Source organism: Ovis canadensis, chromosome 1, assembly GCF_042477335.2.
Source record: "Ovis canadensis isolate MfBH-ARS-UI-01 breed Bighorn chromosome 1, ARS-UI_OviCan_v2, whole genome shotgun sequence".
NCBI classification, from domain to species: Eukaryota; Metazoa; Chordata; class Mammalia; order Artiodactyla; family Bovidae; genus Ovis; species Ovis canadensis.
Genome location: NC_091245.1, coordinates 193,743,818 through 193,765,374, shown reverse-complemented (window position 1 = coordinate 193,765,374; position 21,557 = coordinate 193,743,818). Strand labels below are relative to the sequence as shown.

The following is a 21,557-nucleotide window of genomic DNA, read 5'->3' as shown; positions in this document are numbered from 1 at the left end:
CCAGGTGGCACCAGTGGTAAAGAACCCTCTTGCCAATGCAGAAGACGCAAGAGATTGGGTTTGATCACTGGGTCAGAAAGAGCCCCTGGAGGAGGGCATGGCAACCTATTCTAGTATTCTTGCCTGGAAAATCCCATGGACAGAGGAGCTCAGTAGGCTACAGTCCACGGGGTTTAAAAGAGTCAGACGTGACTGAAGCGACTGAGCATGCACGCAGGACTTTGTAGAGACCAGGACAGCAGGCAGTGCAGAGTGCCTTTTACTGAGTTTAGATGCTGGGCTAACTATTTTACATACTGTACCCCTTGGTATTACTAGCATCTACCCTCATCCCAATGGCACCCCACTCCAGTACTCTTGCCTGGAAAATCCCATGGACGGAGGAGCCTGGTAGGCTGCAGTCCATGGGGTCACGAAGAGTCGGACATGACTGAGCAACTTCACTTTCACTTTTAACTTTCATGCATTGGAGAAAGAAATGGCAACCCATTCCAGTGTTCTTGCCTGGAGAATCCCAGGGACGGGGGAGCCTGGTGGGCTGCCGTCTATGGGGTCGCGCAGAGTCGGACACGACTGAAGCGACTTAGCAGCAGCAGCAACCCTCATCCCACTTTTACAGATAAGGACCTCAAGACTCAGAGAGGTCAAGTAACTTGCCCAAGTTACATGTGAATGTTGGTCAGTTTGACATTGAAACTGACACTTAAAAAAAAAATTGAAGTATAGGTGATCTACAATGTTGTGTTAGTTTCTGGTATACAGCAAAGTGATTCAGTTATATGAAGAATATATATACATATATGTGTATATTTATATTCATGCTCCTTTCCATTATGGTTAATTGAAAGATCATTGACCATAATTTCCTGTGCTATTCAGTAGGATCTAGTTGTTTATCTGTTTTGTATGTAGCAGTGTGTATCTGTTCATCTAGTCAAAGCTATGGTTTTTCCAATGGTCATGTATGGATGTGACAGTTGGACTGTAAAGAAAGCTGAGCGCTGAAGAGTTGATGCCTTTGAACTGTGGTGTTGGAGAAGACTCTTGAGAGTCCCTTGGACTGCAAGGAGATCCAACCAGTCCATCCTAAAGGAAATCAGTCCTGAATATTCATTGGAAGGACTGATGCTGAAGCTGAAACTCCAATACTTTGGCCACCTGATGCAAAGAACTGACTCATTGGAAAAGACCCTGATGCTGGAAAAGATTGAAGGCGGGAGGAGGTGGACAACAGAGGATGAGATGATTGGATGGCATCACTGACTCAATGGACATGAGTTTGAGTAAACCCCGGGAGCTGGTGATGGAGGGAGGCCCAGCATGATGGAGTCCATGAGGTCTCAAAGAGCTGGACACGACTGAGCAACTGAACTGAACTGAGGGTGTATCTGTTAGGCTTCTCTCAGTCTTTGCTCAGTCGGTAAAGAATTTGCCTACAATGCAGTAATTTGCCTGCAATGCAGGAGAACCAGGTTTGATTCCCAGCTCCAGAAGATCCCCTGGAGAAGTAAATGGCAACCCACTCCAGTATTTTTGCCTGAAAAATCTCATGGACAGAAGAGCCTGACAGGCTACAGTCCATGGGGTCACAAGAGTCAGACACAACTTAGCCACTAAACCACCACCAGTGTATACCTGTTAATCCTGGATTCTTAATTTATCCCTCCCCTCTTCCCCTTTGGGGACCATAAGTTTGTTTTCTATATCTGTGAATCTGTGGAACTCACACTCTTAAGTACTCTGTGGCCTTGTCTCCATTGACGTGTCCCTGTCAGCCTCAGAAAGGACCTTGTTAGGGGGCATCAGAGGTACCATGTTTGTCTGGAATCACAGCTAAAACAACCAATCAAACATTAAATCATAATAGCTACTACTATATCATTTTCCCACTTCATTCTCTACTCCTTCAAGTCAAAGACCAGCTGACCTGTGTTCTGAGGGAACCAAGACAATGGAAAAATCACTGATGTTGTTACAGGTTTCTTAAGCCTTTCTTCCTTTTCCTCATCAGTAAATGGAGCCACCTTCTTAGAGCTGATGGAAAAAAAATTATGTCAATAACATCAAATAAAATCATTTAGAATTCATCTTTTTAGCTGGCTTCAAAGCAAGAACTTTGTCTCTTCTTTCCAACTATACTCACCAAAGTCATATCCCAAACAATGCCTATTGACCACCATTTCTTCACCTTGGATATCACCACAAGTTATTTAATCTAATGTCTCCCAGCATCTGGTGTGGCAATACCAAGGTTACCCTGATGATAATCCCAGAAGCTCTGGAACCAAGTCAAAAAGTGTCACAATCCACTTTGATCATCAGCTTACTGGCACCACTCCAACTTTCCTTTTCAATGCCCCCATCTCCAGCTTCCACCATCTTGGTCTTGGAGCTCATCTCTCCCTGACCCCCACTAAGGCAGGCACACCTTCCTAGCCTAGGGAAGCCTCAGGAGTCTGACTACCTTTTGCCACAGCCATGTTCACGCTTCCCAGACTGCGGCCATTGTGTTGGTCTCCTCCTGGCTCCTGGACCCCTGTGACAGTCACAGGAGAAGTAGGTGCCGTTTAACCCTCTCTCCAACCTCAGCTGAAGGAACCAACCAGGACATGAGGATACCTTGAGTTCATCCATTCAACAGATGTCTGTGAAGTAATTCCCGTACGCCAGCCATCATTCCAATGGGCTCAGTCATCGTAAGGGCATTAGGAATTAGCATCTTTCCTCATCTTCAATTCTAGGAACAATGGAGGAAAATACCCAGCAGACACAACAGTGGCCACAGTCTCTTTTCCTCTAAGATAACAGCGAGAACACGAAGCACAGCCACCGTTCCATTGCCACAGTTCCGAGAGCAGGACTCCAGTGGCCTTCACATCCTTCATCTAACACCAGCCCACCACCTCTGAGGACGGCTCTGGAAAGGCTTCAGCTATCAAATCCCGACCACAGAGGGGCAGAAGCCTGAAATCACCCCCAACAAAGAAAGCTCTCAGAAATTTCAGCCTTTAGTTGCCAAGAATGTCCGAGAGGACGACATCCTCATCCTTGACCTGGGAAGTGCAGCCCCAGCTCTCTGTGAGCAACGAGTCATACATCCTCGCTCCTCCTCTGTGAGAGGCACTGCGGCTGCGTCTGCATGAGCTCGGGGGCTGTGCCCATTCTGAGGCGGACGCATGCACAAATCTGGGCTCCCTGCACAGGACAGCAAGGCGAATGGTTCTGTCTCTTTCCTCCAGCTTCTACACACCTTTCAGGGCACTGCTGCCCACCGGTGAGTCAATTTTCTCTTCAAGGTGAATCTTGCCATTGGGTGATTTCCTTGGCACTCCACTGCCCTAGGCACAGCTGGCGAAGAGCCCCACAAATCAGAAAACAAGCGCAGAAAGCTGAAACTTTGTGGGTGACACACTGAGCAGGAGGCTCTAATCCACTCACCTCATAGTTAGCAAGTTCTCTAAAGGCTCAAAAGGACACAGCCCTGTTTGACAAGATTTTTCTCAAAGGAAGATATTGGGCTGTTCTCGCTCATCCACTGCCAATGGGACTATACTTTGGTATGACTTTTCTGCAGAGAAATTTGGCAGTATGTATTAATGACATGGGGCTTCCACGGTGGCTCAGATGGTGAAGAATCTGACTGCAACGCAGGAGACCCCGGGTTCAATTCCTGGGTCTGGAAGATCCCCTGGAGAAGGAAATGATTACCCACTCCAGTATTCATGCCTGGAGAATTCCATGGACAGAGGAGCCTGGCGGGCTACAGTCCATGGGGTTGACACGACTGAGTGATTAACACTTTCAGCTTTCATTCATGACATGAAGACTTTTATAAGCATTAACCAGTCATTCTACTTACAGAAATTTATGTTGAAGAAATGAGCTGAACAAAGAAAACAAAACAAAATATCATTCAGATGGATAGTCATCAAAACTTTGTTTATCATAGCAATACACTGGAAACAGGCTAAGTGTCCAACAATAGGTTAATATAGGAATATTATTTGATGTAAAAATGATGTCCAGTGTTCCACAAGGGACACAGACTCTCTCTCTCTCTTCCCTTCCCCTCCACTCCCAACACACTAGCAACACATGGAAAGAACATAAAGTAAGGTTTATTAAGGAACAGTGTACAAGCAAAGGGTACATGATTCTTGAGCTCCCATTATTTCACAGAGAGGTGGTTATAGCAGGACACAATGGAGGAAGTGCTCTAGGAGAGAGACCTGCCCCAGTGCTACTGCTGTTTGTAGGGAGATGGGAATGGTAACAATGCAAGTATTCAGGTTGAGGGAGTGGCTTTGTTCGTGAAGGGAAGCCTCCAGAGCCTAGTCAGTGGTGTTTACCTAGACATCCAAGATCTTGCTGTTGACCTTAGCAGGTCCAATCCCCCTGAGCCAGCTCTTCCAGGCCTACAAACGGAGGAAGACAAAGAACTGCCATCCAAGATAGAAAAAGTCTGTCTTTCTTCAGGGTATCTGCACAAAGAATAAAAGCATGAAGAAATGCTTATTATATCAGATAAAATTTTTTAAAAGAATGCAAAGTTATGTATACTAGGTAACTATGTATTTTTTAAAGCTAAGAAAAATTATAGAAGGACACATACCAATGTGATTGTCTGGGTAAGATTATGCAGTTTGGTCTTTCAAAGATTTATATTTTACAGTTTTTATATAATGAGTATGTCTTCTTTAATATATTTCAATATCATTTAACTTTGTCCATAAAGATTAGCCATATCATTTGTTAGGTTTATTCTTAGGTACTTTATATTTGTCCCTAACAAAAACACTACCACCAAAAAAACTTTTTTTTTTTTTTTTTTTTGCTGATGTATAGGACTGACTTACTGGATCATATGGTAATTCTATTTTTATTTTTTTTAAGGAACTGCCATACTGTTCCTGCCATCCTGACTATACCATTTTATGTTTCCACCAACAGAGAACAAGGGTTCCAATAGTCCCACATCTTCGTCTGCAAATGGGTAATTTTACTTATTTCTCGTTCCAATTTGGATGCCTTTTATTTTATTTTATTTTTTCTTGTGTAATTGATTTGGCTAGAACTCCCAGTACTTATCTTGGACAAGTTACTTATTAAGATTGAGTCTCAGTCTCTAATTTGTAAAAGGAGGGCACTTAACTAGATCTCTAACATAGCCTGTTTCTTTATAATTTCTTCCCTTTCTAGAAGATACTTTTAATAGAACAAGTTTTCTATATGATAATCTTCTACTTACACAAAAGTAGATACTGGCTAGAATTTTATTCTATTAACTGTTGGATTCTTCTTGATATTTATTAAATTTTGTATTGCTTGACCTTTGGGCTATAATTTTTTTGTATTATAGAGCTTCCTTGGTGGTTCAAATGGTAAAGAATCCACCTGCAATACAGGACACCCAGATTCGATCTCTGGGTCAGGAAGATCCCCTGGAGAAGGGAATGGCAACCCACTCCAGTATTCTTGCCTGAACAATTCCATGAACAGAGGAGTCTGGAGGGGTATAGTCCATGGGGTTGAAAAGAGTCAGACACGACTGAGTGACTAATACTAATATCCAGTACTGTGTTGAATAGAAGTGGCGAAAATAGGCACCCTTGCCTTGTTCCTGATCTTAAAGAGAAACACTGCAGTGTTTCACCATTGAGTACGGTATTTGCCATGGCATTTTCATATATGACTTTCATTATATTGATATAGTTTCCCTATACTTCTAGTTTGTTGAGGCTTTTTATCATGAAAGAGTGTCAAATTTTATCAAATGCTTTTTCTGCATCAGTTTAGGTGATCATGTCATTTCCCCCCTTCATTTTGTTAATATGATATATCACATTGATCAAGTTTGTTATGTTGAATCAATATTGCATTTCAGAAATAAATCTCATTTGGTCATGGTGTATAATCCTTTAAATATACTGCTGAACTCAGCTTGCTATTGTTTTGTTGAGGATTTTTGCATCAATGTTCATAAGGAATATTGTCATAAGGGATATCATTTTTTTTTTTCCAATAGTGTCTTTGCCTGGGTTTAGTATCAAGGTAATGCTGGCTTAAAAGAATGAGTTAGAAAGTATTCCTTCCTCTTCAACTTATTGGGAAAGTTTGAGAAGGATTGGTGTTCATTCTTCTTCAAGTGTTTGGTAGAATTCACTAGTGAAGCCATCAGGCCCAGTGCTTTTCTTTGTTGGTTCAATCTCCTTACAAGTTATATGTCTATTTAGATTTTCTATTTGTCCATAACTTAGTCTTGATAGATTTTGTGTTTCTAGGAGACACATTGATCATTGTATCTAGGTTATCCAGTTTGTTGGTGTATAACTGTTCATAGTAATCTCTTACAATCCTTCAAATTTCTGTAGAATTGGTAATAATGCCCCGATTCTTATTTCTAGTTTTAGTAATTTGAGTCTTCTTTCTTTTTTTTCCTTTAGTCAGTCTAGGTAAAAATTTATCAATATTGGGTCTTTCCAAAGAACCAACTTTTAGTTTAATTAATTCTCTCTATTGTTTTTCTATTCTCTATCTCATTTATGTTTGCTCTGATCTTTATTATATCTTTCCTTCTGCTAGCAGTGTGCTTATTTTGTCTTCCAAAAAACCAAGTTTTGGCCTTATTAATTCTGTTTTCAACTCTTTTTCTATTACTGAACTCTGTTCTTAATTATATTGTTCATTCAGGTTTCTTTTTCTTTTTTTTTCTTTCTGGTTTTCCTAGGCCATCTTTTCACTGAGAATTCCAGGTTATGCAGAAGATACTCAATTTATAGAAAACATTTCTTATACATTATCTGGCATTTGCAGGTTTTGTAAAGGCTTATCTCTTCTGCCATTTTGCTGGAAATGGAGCTGCACTACTTTCATCAGTGAACAAACAATAACCTTTACTTAAGAATTTGGGTTGTGCAATCATAAAACTTTTGCTACTGATATTGATTTTAACAGAGGTGATGCAGGTTCTGAAAAGGTTTAATTGCTGAGAATCTATAATAAGTTTAGTAAGTTTGGTATGTAAATAGTGTCTGTCTGGTGACTCAAATCCAGATGACAGAGTATTGCTTTTATTTATGTTCTTAGGGAAATATAATATCTGATGATAATTGCAGAGGTATGTCTTCCAATCCAAACTAGAGAAACCAAGTTTTGCAAATTTACTGAGGAGAGAGCAAGTATAGAATATGGAATCCTATAAACAAGTCTACTCATTATTCTGAATAAAGGAAGTCCCCTTTTAAAGTTGAAGCAGATTGCTCAGATAAGTGCTTAATAAATACTTGTGGTACTGAAAAAATAAAATAAAATTGAAGCAGAGTCATTTTGGGTGAAGTAGAAACCCAAGGACTTTCTAACACAGGTTTGCAGCTCAATCCATGCATTTATCCATACCAGCTTAGAAGCGTGTCACCTGTAATTAGTTACTATTAATAAATAGTAGGTGAGTCACTTTCAACAAATTATAGCTACAGGGTGAGTCACTTTTAATTAATTAGAGCTGATTCATAGTCACTCTCACTCACTTGAAAGTCAAAGTTGTACTGAAGTATAGTGGACTTAACGATGTCGTATTAACTTCTGCTGTACAGCAAAGTGCCTCAGCTATACACATATATATCCTTTGCCGTTATGGCTATCACAGGATATTGAACATACTTCCATTTACTGTAGAGCAGGAACTTGTTTATCCATCAAATTGCTTTCTTAAGAAGAGAAAGTGGTGAAGTTGTGGTCAACTCCAGGAACGGCACTCAAACCTATATTCTTCTTTAGAAGTTTGTCTCGCTGTGAACTACATCCCTCCAACTAGTTGTGAGCACAGAAGTTATTATTTTTTTTTTTTGAGAACAGCAAGGGGGCTAATAGAAACTAAAAAAAGTATGTTCCTGAGGGAGGAAAAAAAGACTCAAGGTTTCTTGGTTTCTTTTTGGTTTTGAAGACTTGTGGACCTTAAAGATAAAATTCAGGAGGATGGTACACTCTCCTGGCTGGCTGAGGCTTTGTCTGTAGCTAGTGCAAGTGCAGCCAAATATTTAAAATAAAACAGGTTGAAATTTAAACATTCTTCCTGGTAAATAAACTGGGGGAAAAAAAAAAACAACTAGCCATGATCAATTAGATTAACATCATATTATGATGTGGCCAGGGCTAGAGTATGTGTACTTACTCATGAGGTTTCTGCTAAATTGGGAGAAATGTAAAAATAAACATTAAAAAAGGTAGAAATTTAATTTGCTTTTTTAAAAAAATGCTATAATTCAGGTTGAAAGAGTTAACACTCCTATACACCATGGAGTTTAAAATAGTCTGGTCACTTCTCTAGTCTAATCCTGCCTCCTTCCTCATAAGGAAGATGGCTATAAGTTGTTATATTCTTGAGATTTTTTTTTCTTAACTGTTTGAAGCATCCCTGATCAGGCCACCTTGCTCTGCAGGAATCCTGCACCTCCATCCCTTAGTCTTTATTGTAGCATTTTTCTAAGCCTCCCTCCAGGCATGTCTAAACCTCTGACCTGGTACAAGTTTTACTGACCAGACCTAACTTGGGATCATTTAGCCTCGGTGATGCCTGGCAACCTAGGAATGCACACCACACCTTGAGACCGAGTGCTTTCCTCCTGCAAGGAGACTATTTACTCTCCACAGTGAAGGAATTTGTCTTCATCTTTTTGTCTCTCTGTGCACTCTTAAGGGAAGGAGTATTTGGTAACTTTAGCAAGAAGACTGGCCGTTTCAAATAAAAAATATTAAAATTTGATTTTATTCAAATTCTTTGGGAAAAACTAATGATGCTTTTTCATTTCAAAAGCACATTACTTTTATGGGATTTTTTAAAATTAGTGTAGGTAGTTGACAAATTCCCAGGTAGATCAGTGGTAAAGAATCCACCTCCCAATGCAGGAGACCCTGGAGATGCAGGTTTGATCCCTGGATGGGGAAGATCTCCTGGAGAAGGGAGTGGCAACCCGTTCCAGTGTTCTTGCCTGGAGAATCCCATGGACAGAGGAGTCTTGCAGGCTACCACCATGGTGTTGCAACTGAGTGACTGAGCACAAACACACGTTCACAGCTGACAAAATTACTTTCGAGGCCTTGAATGAATGTCAGAGCACTCGGCACCTAGAGGAGTGTTTTGAATCTGGCTAATCATGAAAAATCTGCCCCCTTCGAGAAAGTATTTAAAAAAACAGGCTATTCAAAAGGGAGAGGATATATATAGATATCTATGGCTGATTCATGTTGATGTTTAACAGAGAACAACAAAATTCTGTAAAGCAATTATCCTTCGATAAAATAATTAATTAATTAAAAAGAAAAACTGGCTATTTTCCCCTTGGAGAAAAGAGCTCTTTTCAAAGAAAAAGTAGTGTCTTAGCCTTAATGCTCATGTTACTTAAGAGAACATCTCCTGATAAATGGGAAAGGTATTTCTGTAAATAACTAAATACTGCAAATTTACTAAAACTGAATTCACTGTTGTATACAACAAATTGTATTGAAAAAAAATTATTGTCAACCTAAGGGTTGAATCAAAAAAATGTTAGCTCTGTGTTTTTTTAAAGAAAAATTTTTTAAAATTAAAGGTAGTTTGGGGAAAAAATCAGATAATGTACCTGAACTAATGTAAAATATAAAATGAAATTAGCTTGTCATCAACAAACTGCTACTATTACACCTCTCTCTTTAACACTGGATGTAGACTTTTGTTGAGAGCATCTGTAAAAAAGGCCATCCAATGACTTTTATGGGCCCTAGGCACTATTGTCTTCCTGGGCTTCTTCCTCTGATTAAAAAAAAAACGTAAAAGCTGTATTTTATGACTGTGTTGGACTAATGCAATCAAAGGTGGATTCATTATTACATATTCATTACTATTACATTGATTTTCCCCCCTTCTGATTGAAAAGGAAAGTAACAGGAATGTATCCAAAAGTAGCTTAGGCCCCGCTCTGTGCCTTACCTACTTGCCGGCCTGCTGGCAATTGTAAGGCAATGGTGCCTTGAGAAACAGATTGCTGAGGTTTGTTAAAACAGGTTGCTGAGGCGGGTCTGTTTTCAGGACCTCTCACATGATTTTACAAATAACCAGAACTCGTATTACTCCCAGTTAAAAAGCAAAGTAGGGAAAGTTCTGGATTGTAGGTAGAGGGACCACCCAAAAAGATGACAGTAAAATGAAATAAAAAATATATATCTGAATATAAGAGAGTCCTCCCCCGAAAAAAAATTTATTCCAGAGAAGAGGGAGTTACTTATACACTGAGTCCTCATAAATTCTCTTGTATTATTAGGTGCCGTCCCAAATGGTTTGGGCTTCCCTGGGAGCTCAGTTGGTAAAGAATTCGCCTGCAATGCAGGAGACCCTGATTCGATTCCTGGGTCAGGACGATCTGCTGGAGAAGGGATAGGCTACCCACTTCAGTATTCTTGGGCTTCCCTGGTGGCTTCCCAAATGCTTTATACTGATAAACAAAGTCATGTGAGACAGGACAAGTAATTGACGTGTACTGTCAGCAGTACATATATCTAGTCATGGGAGGTATCAAATACACAAGTTCACAATATTTCCCTTTTCTTGCTTTTTGAAGAAGCTCCTGATGGGTCAGCAAAATTCTTAGGTGTTTGAGATGAGATACAAGAGAGAGAAGGGCTTCCCTGGTGGCTCAATGGCAAAGAATCCTCCTGCCAATGCGGGAGACATGGGTTCGACTCCTGAGTTGGGAAGATACCCAGGAGAAGGCAATGACAACCCACTCCTGTATTCTTGCCGGGGAAATTCCATGGATGGAGGAGCCTGGCAGGCTACAGTTGAAGGGATCCCAAAGAGCTGGACATGACTTAGCAACTAAACAACAACAATGAGAGAGAAAGAAAAGAACATAAGATTGTTGCTGGGGGTGGGGGTGGAGGCCGAGGCCAGGAGTGAAAACATTTTAGAGATGGGATTAGGAGACAGATGGGAAGGAAAACTGAGAGATGAACACTAGGTTAAGGAAAAGAAAAAGAGGCTATGAAAAATACAGAAGGCTATTCATCTCCTTTATCATGTTTGAACAATATTTGTATAAGATATGCAAAAATTTGAAATTTTGTGATTGAATAAATGGTGTGTATATTTTAATTAAAACACTGTTCTAAGATGGAAGCTCATGTAGCTTGGCTTCCATATAAGCCTTATATGGGGAAAGTAGGAGTGTATTGAGCCAGTTTCAATGACCAAACCCAGAAAATTTATGGTAATGGAGAAAATGTTAGCACAAAGACATTCATTGCAGTATTATTTATGACTAGGTGGCACAGTATTGGTAGAAATCTTGTTGTTTGTTGTTTAGTTGCTAAATCATGTCAAACTCTTTATGACCTTGTGGACTGCAGTCCACCAGGCCTCCCTGTCCTTCATTATCTCCCGAAGTTTGCTCAAACTCATATCCATTGAGTCAGTGATGCCATCCAACCATCTCATCCTCTGTTGCCCCCTTCTCCCCCTGCCCTCAAACTTCCCCATATCCAAGTCTTTTCTAATGAGTCACCTCTTTTCATCAGGTGACCAAAATATTGGAGCCTCAGCTTCAGCAACAGTACTTCTAATGAGTATTCAGGATTGATTTCCTTTAGGACTGACTGGTTTGATCTCCTTGCAGTCCAAGGGAGTCTTAAGAGTCTTCTCCAGCACCACAATTCGAGAGCATCCGTTCTTTGTCACTCAGCATTCTTTATGGACCAATTCTCACATCCATACATGACTAGTGGAAGAACCATAGCTTTGACTATATGGACCTTTGTCCACAAAGTGATGTCTCTGCTTTTTAATATGTTGTCTAGGTTTGTCATAGCTTTCCTTCTAAGAAGCAAGAGTCTTTTAATTTTATGGCTGCAGTCACTGCGGCCAATAATTTTGGAGCCCAAGAAAATAAAATCTGTGATTTTGGAGCACAAGAAAAGAAGTCTTAGACATGGTTTAATAATTCTGCAGCCACTCATTATGAAGCACTGTGATATAGAGTGCTACATGTGAAAAATAATTGTGTTATAAACTCCAACGTCACAGAAGGAAACTCTTGTCTCATGAGTCTTTGTATCTTATATTTACAGGCACTGCCCAAACCCAGTGGGCATCTTTGACAAGCAGACACTGTCTGACAAGCAGTGTTACTGAGGACCTGTCCCCTTCCAGCATCAGCCACACACCTCCCACATCATCAGAACTGATGACAGGAACAACCTCAGCCAACATCACTCTAGGTCAAGCAAAGGAAATATCACCCTCTGTTACTAGCAATTTTGATCCAGTGACCTCAGCAGTCTCAATAGCAGCTGGAGGAAAGAGACAATCAAAGGCATTTTCTCCCAGTTCCACTATTTGGGACACATCAGCATCTTCTCAAAACTACCAGGCTCTGCTCAGAAAGATCAAGGAAGAATCCCAAACCACCACCATCACAGCAATGAGGCAGTCATTACCTTCATCCTCTTCAAGTGGACATGCAACACAATTGAAAACTACCCCTGAGACATTCCTTTCAGGCAAAACAATGTCTTCAGTCTCATCCGGTGTGAGTCACATGCTTGTAACAAAATCAAAAATGTTGACAGCACCAACCTCAACAGACAGAACGTTCTCCCCATCAAATGTAAGCAATACATCTCCAATGACATCAGCATCTTCTCAGAACCACCATACTCCGAGCATGAAGATCACGAGAGGAACACAAACCACCACTGTCACAGCTGTGAGAACATCAACTCTCTCATCATCGACACGTGCACACAAATCTACAGAAGGCACGTCCCAGAGGACATCTCCTTCAAGGGCAACAACCACTTCATTCCCACCCTATGTGAGGCATACACCTACAGTAACATCAAAAATATGGAGGACAAAGTCCTCAGCAGACACCACTGTAGGAAACCCGAGAAACACATCACCAACTCTACCGAGACATATCCATCCAGTCTCCACAGTGTCAATGACAAACGGACCAGAGAAACAATCAACCTTACCCCCTTCCACCATTTCTACCAGGAAAGCATCAATGTCTTCTCAGAACCACCAGACCCTGAGTCTGAAAACCACCAGTGGAACCCAAACCACCACTGTCACAGCTGTGAGAACATCAACTCTCTCATCATCGACACGTGCACACAAATCTACAGAAGGCACTTCCCAGAGGACACCTCCTTCAGGTACAACAACTACTTCATTCCCACCCTATGTGAGGTACACACCTGCGGTAACATCAAAAATATTAGGAACAAAAAGGTCAACAGACAGCACTGAAAGAAACACAATAGACAAATCCCCTTTTGTAACTGGAAGTTCCGCTTCCAAAGCTTCTACACCGTGGCAGTCATCAGTACAATCTACTTCATTCTCCCAGTTCTTCAACTCCACGAACAGTGGAGGATGTTTTTCCATTCTCACTAAAGCAAAGACACAAAGACCACAGGATGGCCCTATACTAAAAGTTCAATCTCTGCAGATGTTTCTCATGAGATATTTACTCCACATAAAACAATAACACTCACTTCTTCATCCTTCAGTGACAGCCACACAACTCAGTCAGAAAAACAACCATTGTCAACACCAGTAGCTGCCAGTACATTGATCACAGAAAGAGCATCCACCTCCCCTGCTAGTATTTCTTGAGTTACATCTAAAGTCTCAACAATAGACAAACAGGAAGAACTAACCACATACCGCTATCTGAGCACATCTCAGCATTTTCCCAGACTCACAGGACACGAGGGACAGAGACCACTGGGGGTATTTTTATCAGCAGCACAAGCTCCAGAATGACTCAAACCTTCAAAACAGTCATGTCTGTATCTCCTTCATCCAAACTGTAATAGTCCCAACAAGGCAGTCAACCCCACTGTCTACCAGCATCTCTGCTCAAGAATCATCAGCTATTTCTCAAATAGTGTCCACACAAGGTACACAGACCATACAAGAATCCCAAACCATGAATTTATTTTCCCCCATGATGAGCACAATCAAAACAGCCTCATCTGCAACTTCATTCAAACCAAGTGGACACTCAACCTCCGAAAGTGTTCCTCAGGGTACACCTACCACAGATGAAGTGACAGCCTTCACCCCAGCAGCCTCCAGGGACAGTCACACAACTCAGTCCACTACCACTGTCATGGGACTGTGGACAGCACCAACTCACCACGACACCACCCTGGGAACCTCAGCTGGCCCCTCACTTTCCATAACAAGCACCACTAATTCTTTATTCTCTCAATCAGCTCCTGGCCCTGCAGTCACCTGGAGCCCCAGCACCCGATTCACAAGTCACCCCCCTCCTCTGTCTGTTACCAGAACTTCTCCAACATTCGCAGGCTCCACCGTGAAGGCTGAGACATCAGGTAGGGGGGCCCCTGGGGTCTTGGTCTCTTACAGTGGCCCAGTTAGCTCATTCGGCCCAGAGGAGTGCCTGAGAGAGGACCTGAACTAGCACTCCCAGGCTGGAAGTCAGGTCCATGAGAAGATGAAGTCAGTGGCAGGCATGGTGGGTGACAGGCTCACCATCCCCTCTACCCCAGGAGATAACTGCTTTTCCGCAGAGGGTGGTTTGGGGATGACCAGAACACAGGTTTCTAGCTGTCTCTCCCAGCTCCTAAAGTCTGTGACTCTCTTAAATTCTACTACTCTCTGACTGTCAGACCCACTCCAGTCTTCTTTCCCTGCCTGCCCAGGAAAAATCGCAGCCTCACAGAGGGCAGACTGCAGGGGAAGCACAGCATCACTACCCTCAACAACCTCCCAGACCCTTACCACCTCCACTACTGGGACTTCTACAGGTACCCACTCCACAGCGGCATCAGTCCCTGTTAACCCTGGGAAAGGCAAGTGATTCCATAGAGCTAGAGCCTCTCCGCCCTGGGAGGGAGAGGATGGAGCTAGACATGGTGGTTGTAGTTGTGGCAGCTGGATTGTATCTACCAATAACGGCCGTTGTGAGTTGTTGGGGGTTCTGTGGATCTCTCCACTGCTCCATCTGGGTCATGGGAAGTCCAGCTGCTCTCCCTATCCCCTTGATAGGGATGAGTAACTGAGTGCTTAGTCTCATCCTGCTTGTTCACAGACTATGTTGTTTCAAATCAGAAGAGCCCTACAGGGGACAACGCAATAGCATCAGAGTTGGGTGCTGAGGGGCTGGCTTTGCACATGGTGCTGGGCTAGGAGCTAGAGATACAGAAATGACCAAGGGGCTGTTTAGAGAGAGACATATCTTCCGCCTCAGTAGATGCCATTAGAGGAACAAGCCCAGGATATTAGGTGCACTTATTGGAAGCCCCTGAGGGAGTGTCAGGGGTGGGTTCAAGGTGAAGAGGAGGCTTCCTGGAAAGAGTAAATAGGAACTGGGGAGAGGAAGTGTCCCATGCAGGCAGGAGGGCCTAAACAGCTGGAATAAAGGCATGGACAGGAAAAGCAGTACTGGTGAAGAATTTGGGGTTACCAGAAATAAGGTGAAAAGTGCCGAGAAGCAAGGCTGATGTGTGAGGGAATCTTGTAGATAACAGATCGTGTAGATGCCATCACAGCTGGGGTCAGGAAGAAATTTGCGGGAGCCCGGGAGAGCCATGTCGGGCTTCCCAGGTGGCTCAGTGGCAAAGAATCTGCCTGCCAATGCAGGAGATGCAAGAGACTGGTTCAATCCATGGGTCGGGGACATCTCCTAGAGTAGGAAATGGCAACCCACTCTAATGTTCTTGTCCGGAAAATCCCATGGACAGAAGAGCCTGGCAGGCTACAGTCCATGGGGTCATCCGGGAAGGCTTCTTGGAGGTGAAATGCCCTACCAGCCTTAATGACTTTTGGGCCCTTGAGAACTTCCTGCTCCTCTTTGTACCAACCCAGGTGTTCTCCTCTTCCCCTACGGGTCAAGTGCTGGAGGCCAGGAGTTTGTCAGGAGGAGCGTGGACTTCACCTCACCGCTCTTCAAGCCCAGGATCGGCTTCCCGCTTGGCTCCTTGCTCTGGAATTCCCTCTACGTGAGTCCCCAACTGCAACCCAAAGGACAGGCTCATGATTTGCATTCCACGGGCCCTGCTTCCCCTCCAGGGCTCAAAGATGGCCCTGTGCCCATGACCAGCTATGACTAGGACGCTTGTCAGGACCCTCCTATGTCTCTGCCACTGGCTCTGTTTACACACACTGTCTTTAATGACAAGGCACCAGCTGAGGAAGACAAGCAGTGAGGCTGCCCCCCGCCCCTGCCACACACACAGGTGGACAGAGTGTTGTTGCCTCAGTAGAGAGGCCCTGAGGCCCTGTAATCTCTCCACTGTTTTCATGGCCCCCCACCCCCCCTTTTTTTGAGTAGGAAGCCCTACTTAGGGAAACTCGACTGAGGCTGTTCAAATTTTCTGTAATTATTTTCCTGGTTCCCTGGTCCAAGTACTTCATGTCTCATAGAAGAGGGCTGAATGGCAGTTTTGGCCCTCGACAAGGGGGCTGAGCCAGGACACGCTGTGAGAGAGCCAAACAGTGATGGAGTGAGAGTGTAAATTTTTTCAGCTCTAACTGACATGGCACAAGTTTCAAGGGTGGGGGCCAAGGGATTTACCCAGAGGCCTCTGCTCTTTGGTGGGCTGGTCTATGGATGGGTCTGCCACTGAAGCAGGACAAAACCTACTACCTTAGGAAGCTCTTAAGATGTGAGGACTGGCCTAAGAATGAAGAGTTTTTGTGGGAAAACTATGTACTGGGACTCTCCCAGCAGGCAGGGAGATGGATGAGACCATTCATTTCCAGGGGTTGTTGACATCTCCAAGTTCTACTCTCATGAACCCCAGGAGCTGGCCAAACTCTGGGATGCTCCCTCCCTGAATGCTAACCAGAGGAACCTTTGTGCTCAGTTCACAGATAATGGCCAAATCATTTTCCCGAAGTCAGACTACCAGATTTTCTCCTACCTCAACCCTCCCCTTAGAGGCTTTTCATCTGGGACTCTGTGGCCATGGTGGCTCCATTCTGGGACGATGCTGATTTCTCCAGCAGCCGGGGAACCAGATTTTACCAGGTGGGCCTTTCAAAGCTCAGCACACAGGGTTCTCCAGCAGCCAGCAAGGAGAGACAAAGGCCTGTGTGGAGGGTCCTGCAAGTGTTCCTGCTGTCGGAACCCTCCTGTCAGTGGGTGAGAACTGAAGCTTATATGAGGGTGGGGAGGAAATAGATTAGGACACAACCATGGGAAGACTATAGGTGGTGGCTATGGGTTGGCCATCCACTGTTTGGTTTTAGAATGAGGTTGCAGGGGGTTCATCCTAATAAGGCCGAGTCAAGCAGGGCCCCTGCGAGTGCTCCTGGGTTCGGTTAATGATTCCACTCAGAGAGAGCTCTCAGTGTAGTGAAAGCTACTGCAGGCAAATACTGATCGTGCCCTGGCCATGGACAAGACACTGTAGGAGGTCCAAATGTGGAGAAGCACACACCTGTCTTAAAGAGCCTCTTGTTGGACCCAAAGAGGTACAAATGGATGCAGGTGGCTGCACCATCAGAGCCAGTTTATGCTAAGAGATGCACAAGTTCAAGTTAGAAGACTTGGGTTTCTGGGTCTTGACTATCCACTTCATAACACCCCAGGTTTCCCTGCAGATTGATCTTCAGGTCACTAACTGGAAACAGAAGCCTGGGAGGGGGAAGGATGGGAGACATGGGGGGACTAAAGTGAGCAGAAAATGGGGGGGTCCCTCAGGAGTATTGAGATGGGATCCTTATTTCCTTGTCCATATCTGCCTTCTTTTCCTAGGAATATGAGACTCTCTATGATGACTACAACACACTAGTGCAGAAGGTGGAGTCTTCAATTAATATGTTAACAAAGACCAGAAACTACAAAGCCAGGTGGACACTAAAGATCACATGGGTTCATGTCCCCGCCTATCCTGCCCAGGTGACCATCGGGGTGAGTGGACCAGTGGGCAGTGTCCTGTGAACCATCTGAAAGTCAGGCATCCTAGAATCCTAAGCAGGGACCACTTTTCTAAACTCCTCTCTGAGTCAAGGACAGATGGCTGATTAGAGCATTTCCCTCCCAGCCCACCTCTTTGCCTCCCTGTCCCCCATCCCCACCACCTCCAACCCCCCCTGCTCTGTCTCCTGAGCACTTACCACATGGCAGGGGTGCCTCAGGGCTTTGCTCACATGCCTCACAGCAGCCAGAGCACTGGGTATTAGAAGACTGAAACGAGGAGGATGCAATAAGTAAAAAGTAAAAAAAAAAAAAAAAAAGTAAAAATAAGTAAAAAGTGCTAAGTCACTTCAGTTGTGTCTGACTCTTTGCGACCCTATGGACTGCAGCCTGCCAGGTTCCTCTGTCCATGGGAGTCTCCAGGCAAGAATACTGGAGTGGGTTACCATGCTCTCCTCCAGGGAATCTTCCTGATACAGGGATGGAACCCACGTGTCTTATGGCTTCAGTATTAGCAGGCAGGTTCTTTACCACTAGCGCCACCTGGGAAGCCCCCAAAACGGCTGGCTATTGGCAATATTATACGGCTCAATCTAATGTTATTATCCACATATTAGAGATGAGAAAGATGACGGTTAGAGAGGTTAAGCAACTGCTCAAGGTCACCCAGCTAGCAGATGACAAAGCCAGGCCAGGAACCAAGGTTTTTCTGACTCCAGACTCTGGCTCTTGACAGAAAAGCATCCAGTGGAGAGGGGCCATGCCTCATGCTCCCCCTAGCCTTCCCTCTGGGGCCTTACCACTCTGGCAGTCACAGAGTTCTTCCTTGTGTCTGACCTAAAGTCACCCATTTCTTTATTGGCTCAGCAAGTTCATTGCTTACTCACTGTGTGGAAGCACAGTGCTCGAAATCTGCCTTCAGAGAACCTCCAGTCTCACCTGCATGGGTCCTCTATGCTATTCAGGGTGAGGGGACATTTGGACAATATCCTTAAATATCCCAAAGGGAGCTCCTCAGGCCTCTCTCAGCCTCTGAGGTCTTGGCTAATCTCTCTGCTGAAGTTTTCTCAGACAGACCCTCTTCTAACAGGATTCCAACCCAGAATCCTCTACCTTTCCTCGCTGAAAAGAAGTCACAAAGAAGGCAAATCCACCACAGCAGGTGCTTTGACAGTCAGGGTGGAGTCTCTGCAAAATTCCAAACTTGCCTTTGCTCTCAGAGGTCAGGAAAAGGTGATGTGGGTGTCAGAGTAGGGGTGTGGGATGGGTGATGGGACACCCCAGACCTCTCACAGGCATCCCTGTTTGTCTCCAACCAACCCCCAGACCAACACCTACCAGGCCATCCTTTCCATGGATGGGAGCAGGTCCTACGCCCTGTTTCTCTACCAAAGTGGTGGTATGCAGTGGAATGTGAGCGGGCGACCAGGCAACCCCGTCCTGATGGGCTTTTCCAGGTAGGACAGGGATGGGCTGGCAGCCGTGAGCAGATAATGGGAGCTGGTGCAGAGCAGGGCTTGCACTGCACACACACTCTAACCCCCAGAACTGGGCGGGACTCTTCCTCGCCAGTGCTTCTGACTCAGGCTGATTCTGGTTTCCACTTGTTTCTGTTTCAAATGAAAAGACCCTGCTTCACCCTGCCATTCCCTTTCCTATCCCAGTTCCATGCATGGTGATAATCAATCCCAGAGCTTTGACTTCTAGGATTTCCACTGACTTTAGCTGACCACTCTTGACTTGTCAAGTATCAGTCAACATTTATTACACCAAGTACCTAACAGGCATTATTTCATTTGACAATCACAACCACCCCATGAAGGAGATACTATTTATTATCCATTCTGCAGGTAAGGAAACTGAGGTACAAATGGATGAGTTATTGCCCAAAGAGCTGGAAAGTAAGTGGCAAAGCAGAAAGTTGAATAAAAAATATAAGGCTGAAATCTGCCTTCCTGACTTTATTAAAACTTTTTATTTTATATTGAAATATAGCCAATTAACAATATTGTGATAGTTTCAGGTAGACAGCAAAGGGACTCAGCCATACATATACATGTATCCATTCTCCCCTAAAATCCGTTCCCATCCAGGAACTCCCATCTAGAGTTCCCTGTGCTATACAGAAGGTCCTCGCTGGTTATCCAACTTAAATATACTAATGTGTACATGTCCATCCCAAACTCCCTAACGATCCCTTCTCCCCATCCTTCCTCCCTAGTAACAGTAAGTTTGTTCTCTAAGTCTCTGAGTCTGTTTCTGTTTTGTAAATAAGTTCATTTGTATCATTTCTTTTTAGATTCCATGTACAAGTGATATCACACAATATTTTTCTTTCTCTGAATTATTTCACTCAGTATGACAATCTCTAGTTTCTGATGGGCTGAGAATTAACCTCTCACCCAAAGGCACCAACAGCTTGTGTGGGGTCAGTGGCAAAGAGGGAGAGCAGAGAGATGGATGGGCTGTGGTTGCGGACGTGGGTTCCCAAGTGTGGGAATGGCTCATTCTCTAACACAATAGTTGTCAACCATGATGTATGTGCAGTTGGTTGTGAAGGTCCCATGTAATCTGTTACTGGTAATTCCCGTAAATGCTTTTCTCCTAGAATGTGTTCGGGATTGTCCCTATAATTACATTGCTTTCACTTGCTTTTGAACATGCCCTGGAGGAGAAAGGACTGGAATTATCTAACTAGCTAGGAATTTCGCACCATTCTGAGGGTACCCATGGAAGGTGTCACACCCATGTAGGTCATCTGTCCCGTGTCAAAGAGGAGAAAGGATCTGAGTGGCTGCTCTGAGGCATGACCCAGAGAGTCTGCAGGCCCCACTCGGGTTTCTCCTTCCTGGTGCAGGGTTTAAATACCATCCCCTGGGCAGGAGGGTGGGGTGGGGTGGCACACACATTGTCCGGACCCTCCTAACTCGAAGACTAGCTCTTAACCTGCACCATCAACCGTCCCCTATAGCGCCACCTCTCCGACACCTAGTTGAAGGGAAACTAACAAGAAGGAGGCCTGAGATGTTGTTTCAACCCCTGTCTCAGGACCAGTTCACTGCAGTTTGTGCTCAGATGTGAGATAAATTAGGTCCTCCCACCCCTCCTCCATCTGCCTCCTCCGCTCTCCTGCTTAGCACAGGAGGTCAGTGATTCTGGCTGGCTGCCTGACCAACTGGCTCAATAGCTGATGGGCCAACTGATAACTAATGACTGGCTGGACAGAGTGGGTGACTGGCTGGTTGACTCGCTGGATGAATGAGCAACTTGCCAACTAAGGGGAAGGACTCTGTGTGTGATGAAGGTCAGATATTCTTTTCTTTGCCCACAGTGGAGATGGGTATTTCAAAAACAGCCAGTTGACATCACATCCAGTATGGGAGAAGTATCGTCCAGACCAATTCCTGGATTCCAACTCAGGTAAAAGCACCACCTTATCAGACTGGAGGGACTCAAGTCCTCTTCTGTCTCCCACTCTGTGTGCCGTGACAGTCCTCAAAGGGCAGTTCCCGTGCATGTCCGCAAAAGGATGTTTCCATACCATCTGACCTCCCACTGGTGGGATCTGGCCTGGGCACCGCCCGGGAAGCAACATGCCTTCTGCACCCTCTTGCAGTGCAGAGTGTCCTC

General features: G+C 44.2%; 1 protein-coding gene across 1 annotated transcript in view; it reads left to right on the top strand.

Annotated features, from left to right (window-relative positions):
• Positions 1-21,557, top strand: part of MUC4 (mucin 4, cell surface associated) — a 48,502-nt gene that overhangs the window by 7,265 nt on the left and 19,680 nt on the right. Inside the window, 10 exon segments of the mRNA XM_069593042.1 lie at positions 4,894-4,993; positions 12,097-13,188; positions 14,257-14,376; positions 14,707-14,856; positions 15,872-16,005; positions 16,873-16,957; positions 16,960-17,036; positions 17,766-17,921; positions 19,254-19,384; positions 21,259-21,347. Of these exon segments, the coding sequence (XP_069449143.1) occupies positions 4,990-4,993; positions 12,097-13,188; positions 14,257-14,376; positions 14,707-14,856; positions 15,872-16,005; positions 16,873-16,957; positions 16,960-17,036; positions 17,766-17,921; positions 19,254-19,384; positions 21,259-21,347 (2,038 nt within the window). The 5' untranslated portion in view covers positions 4,894-4,989.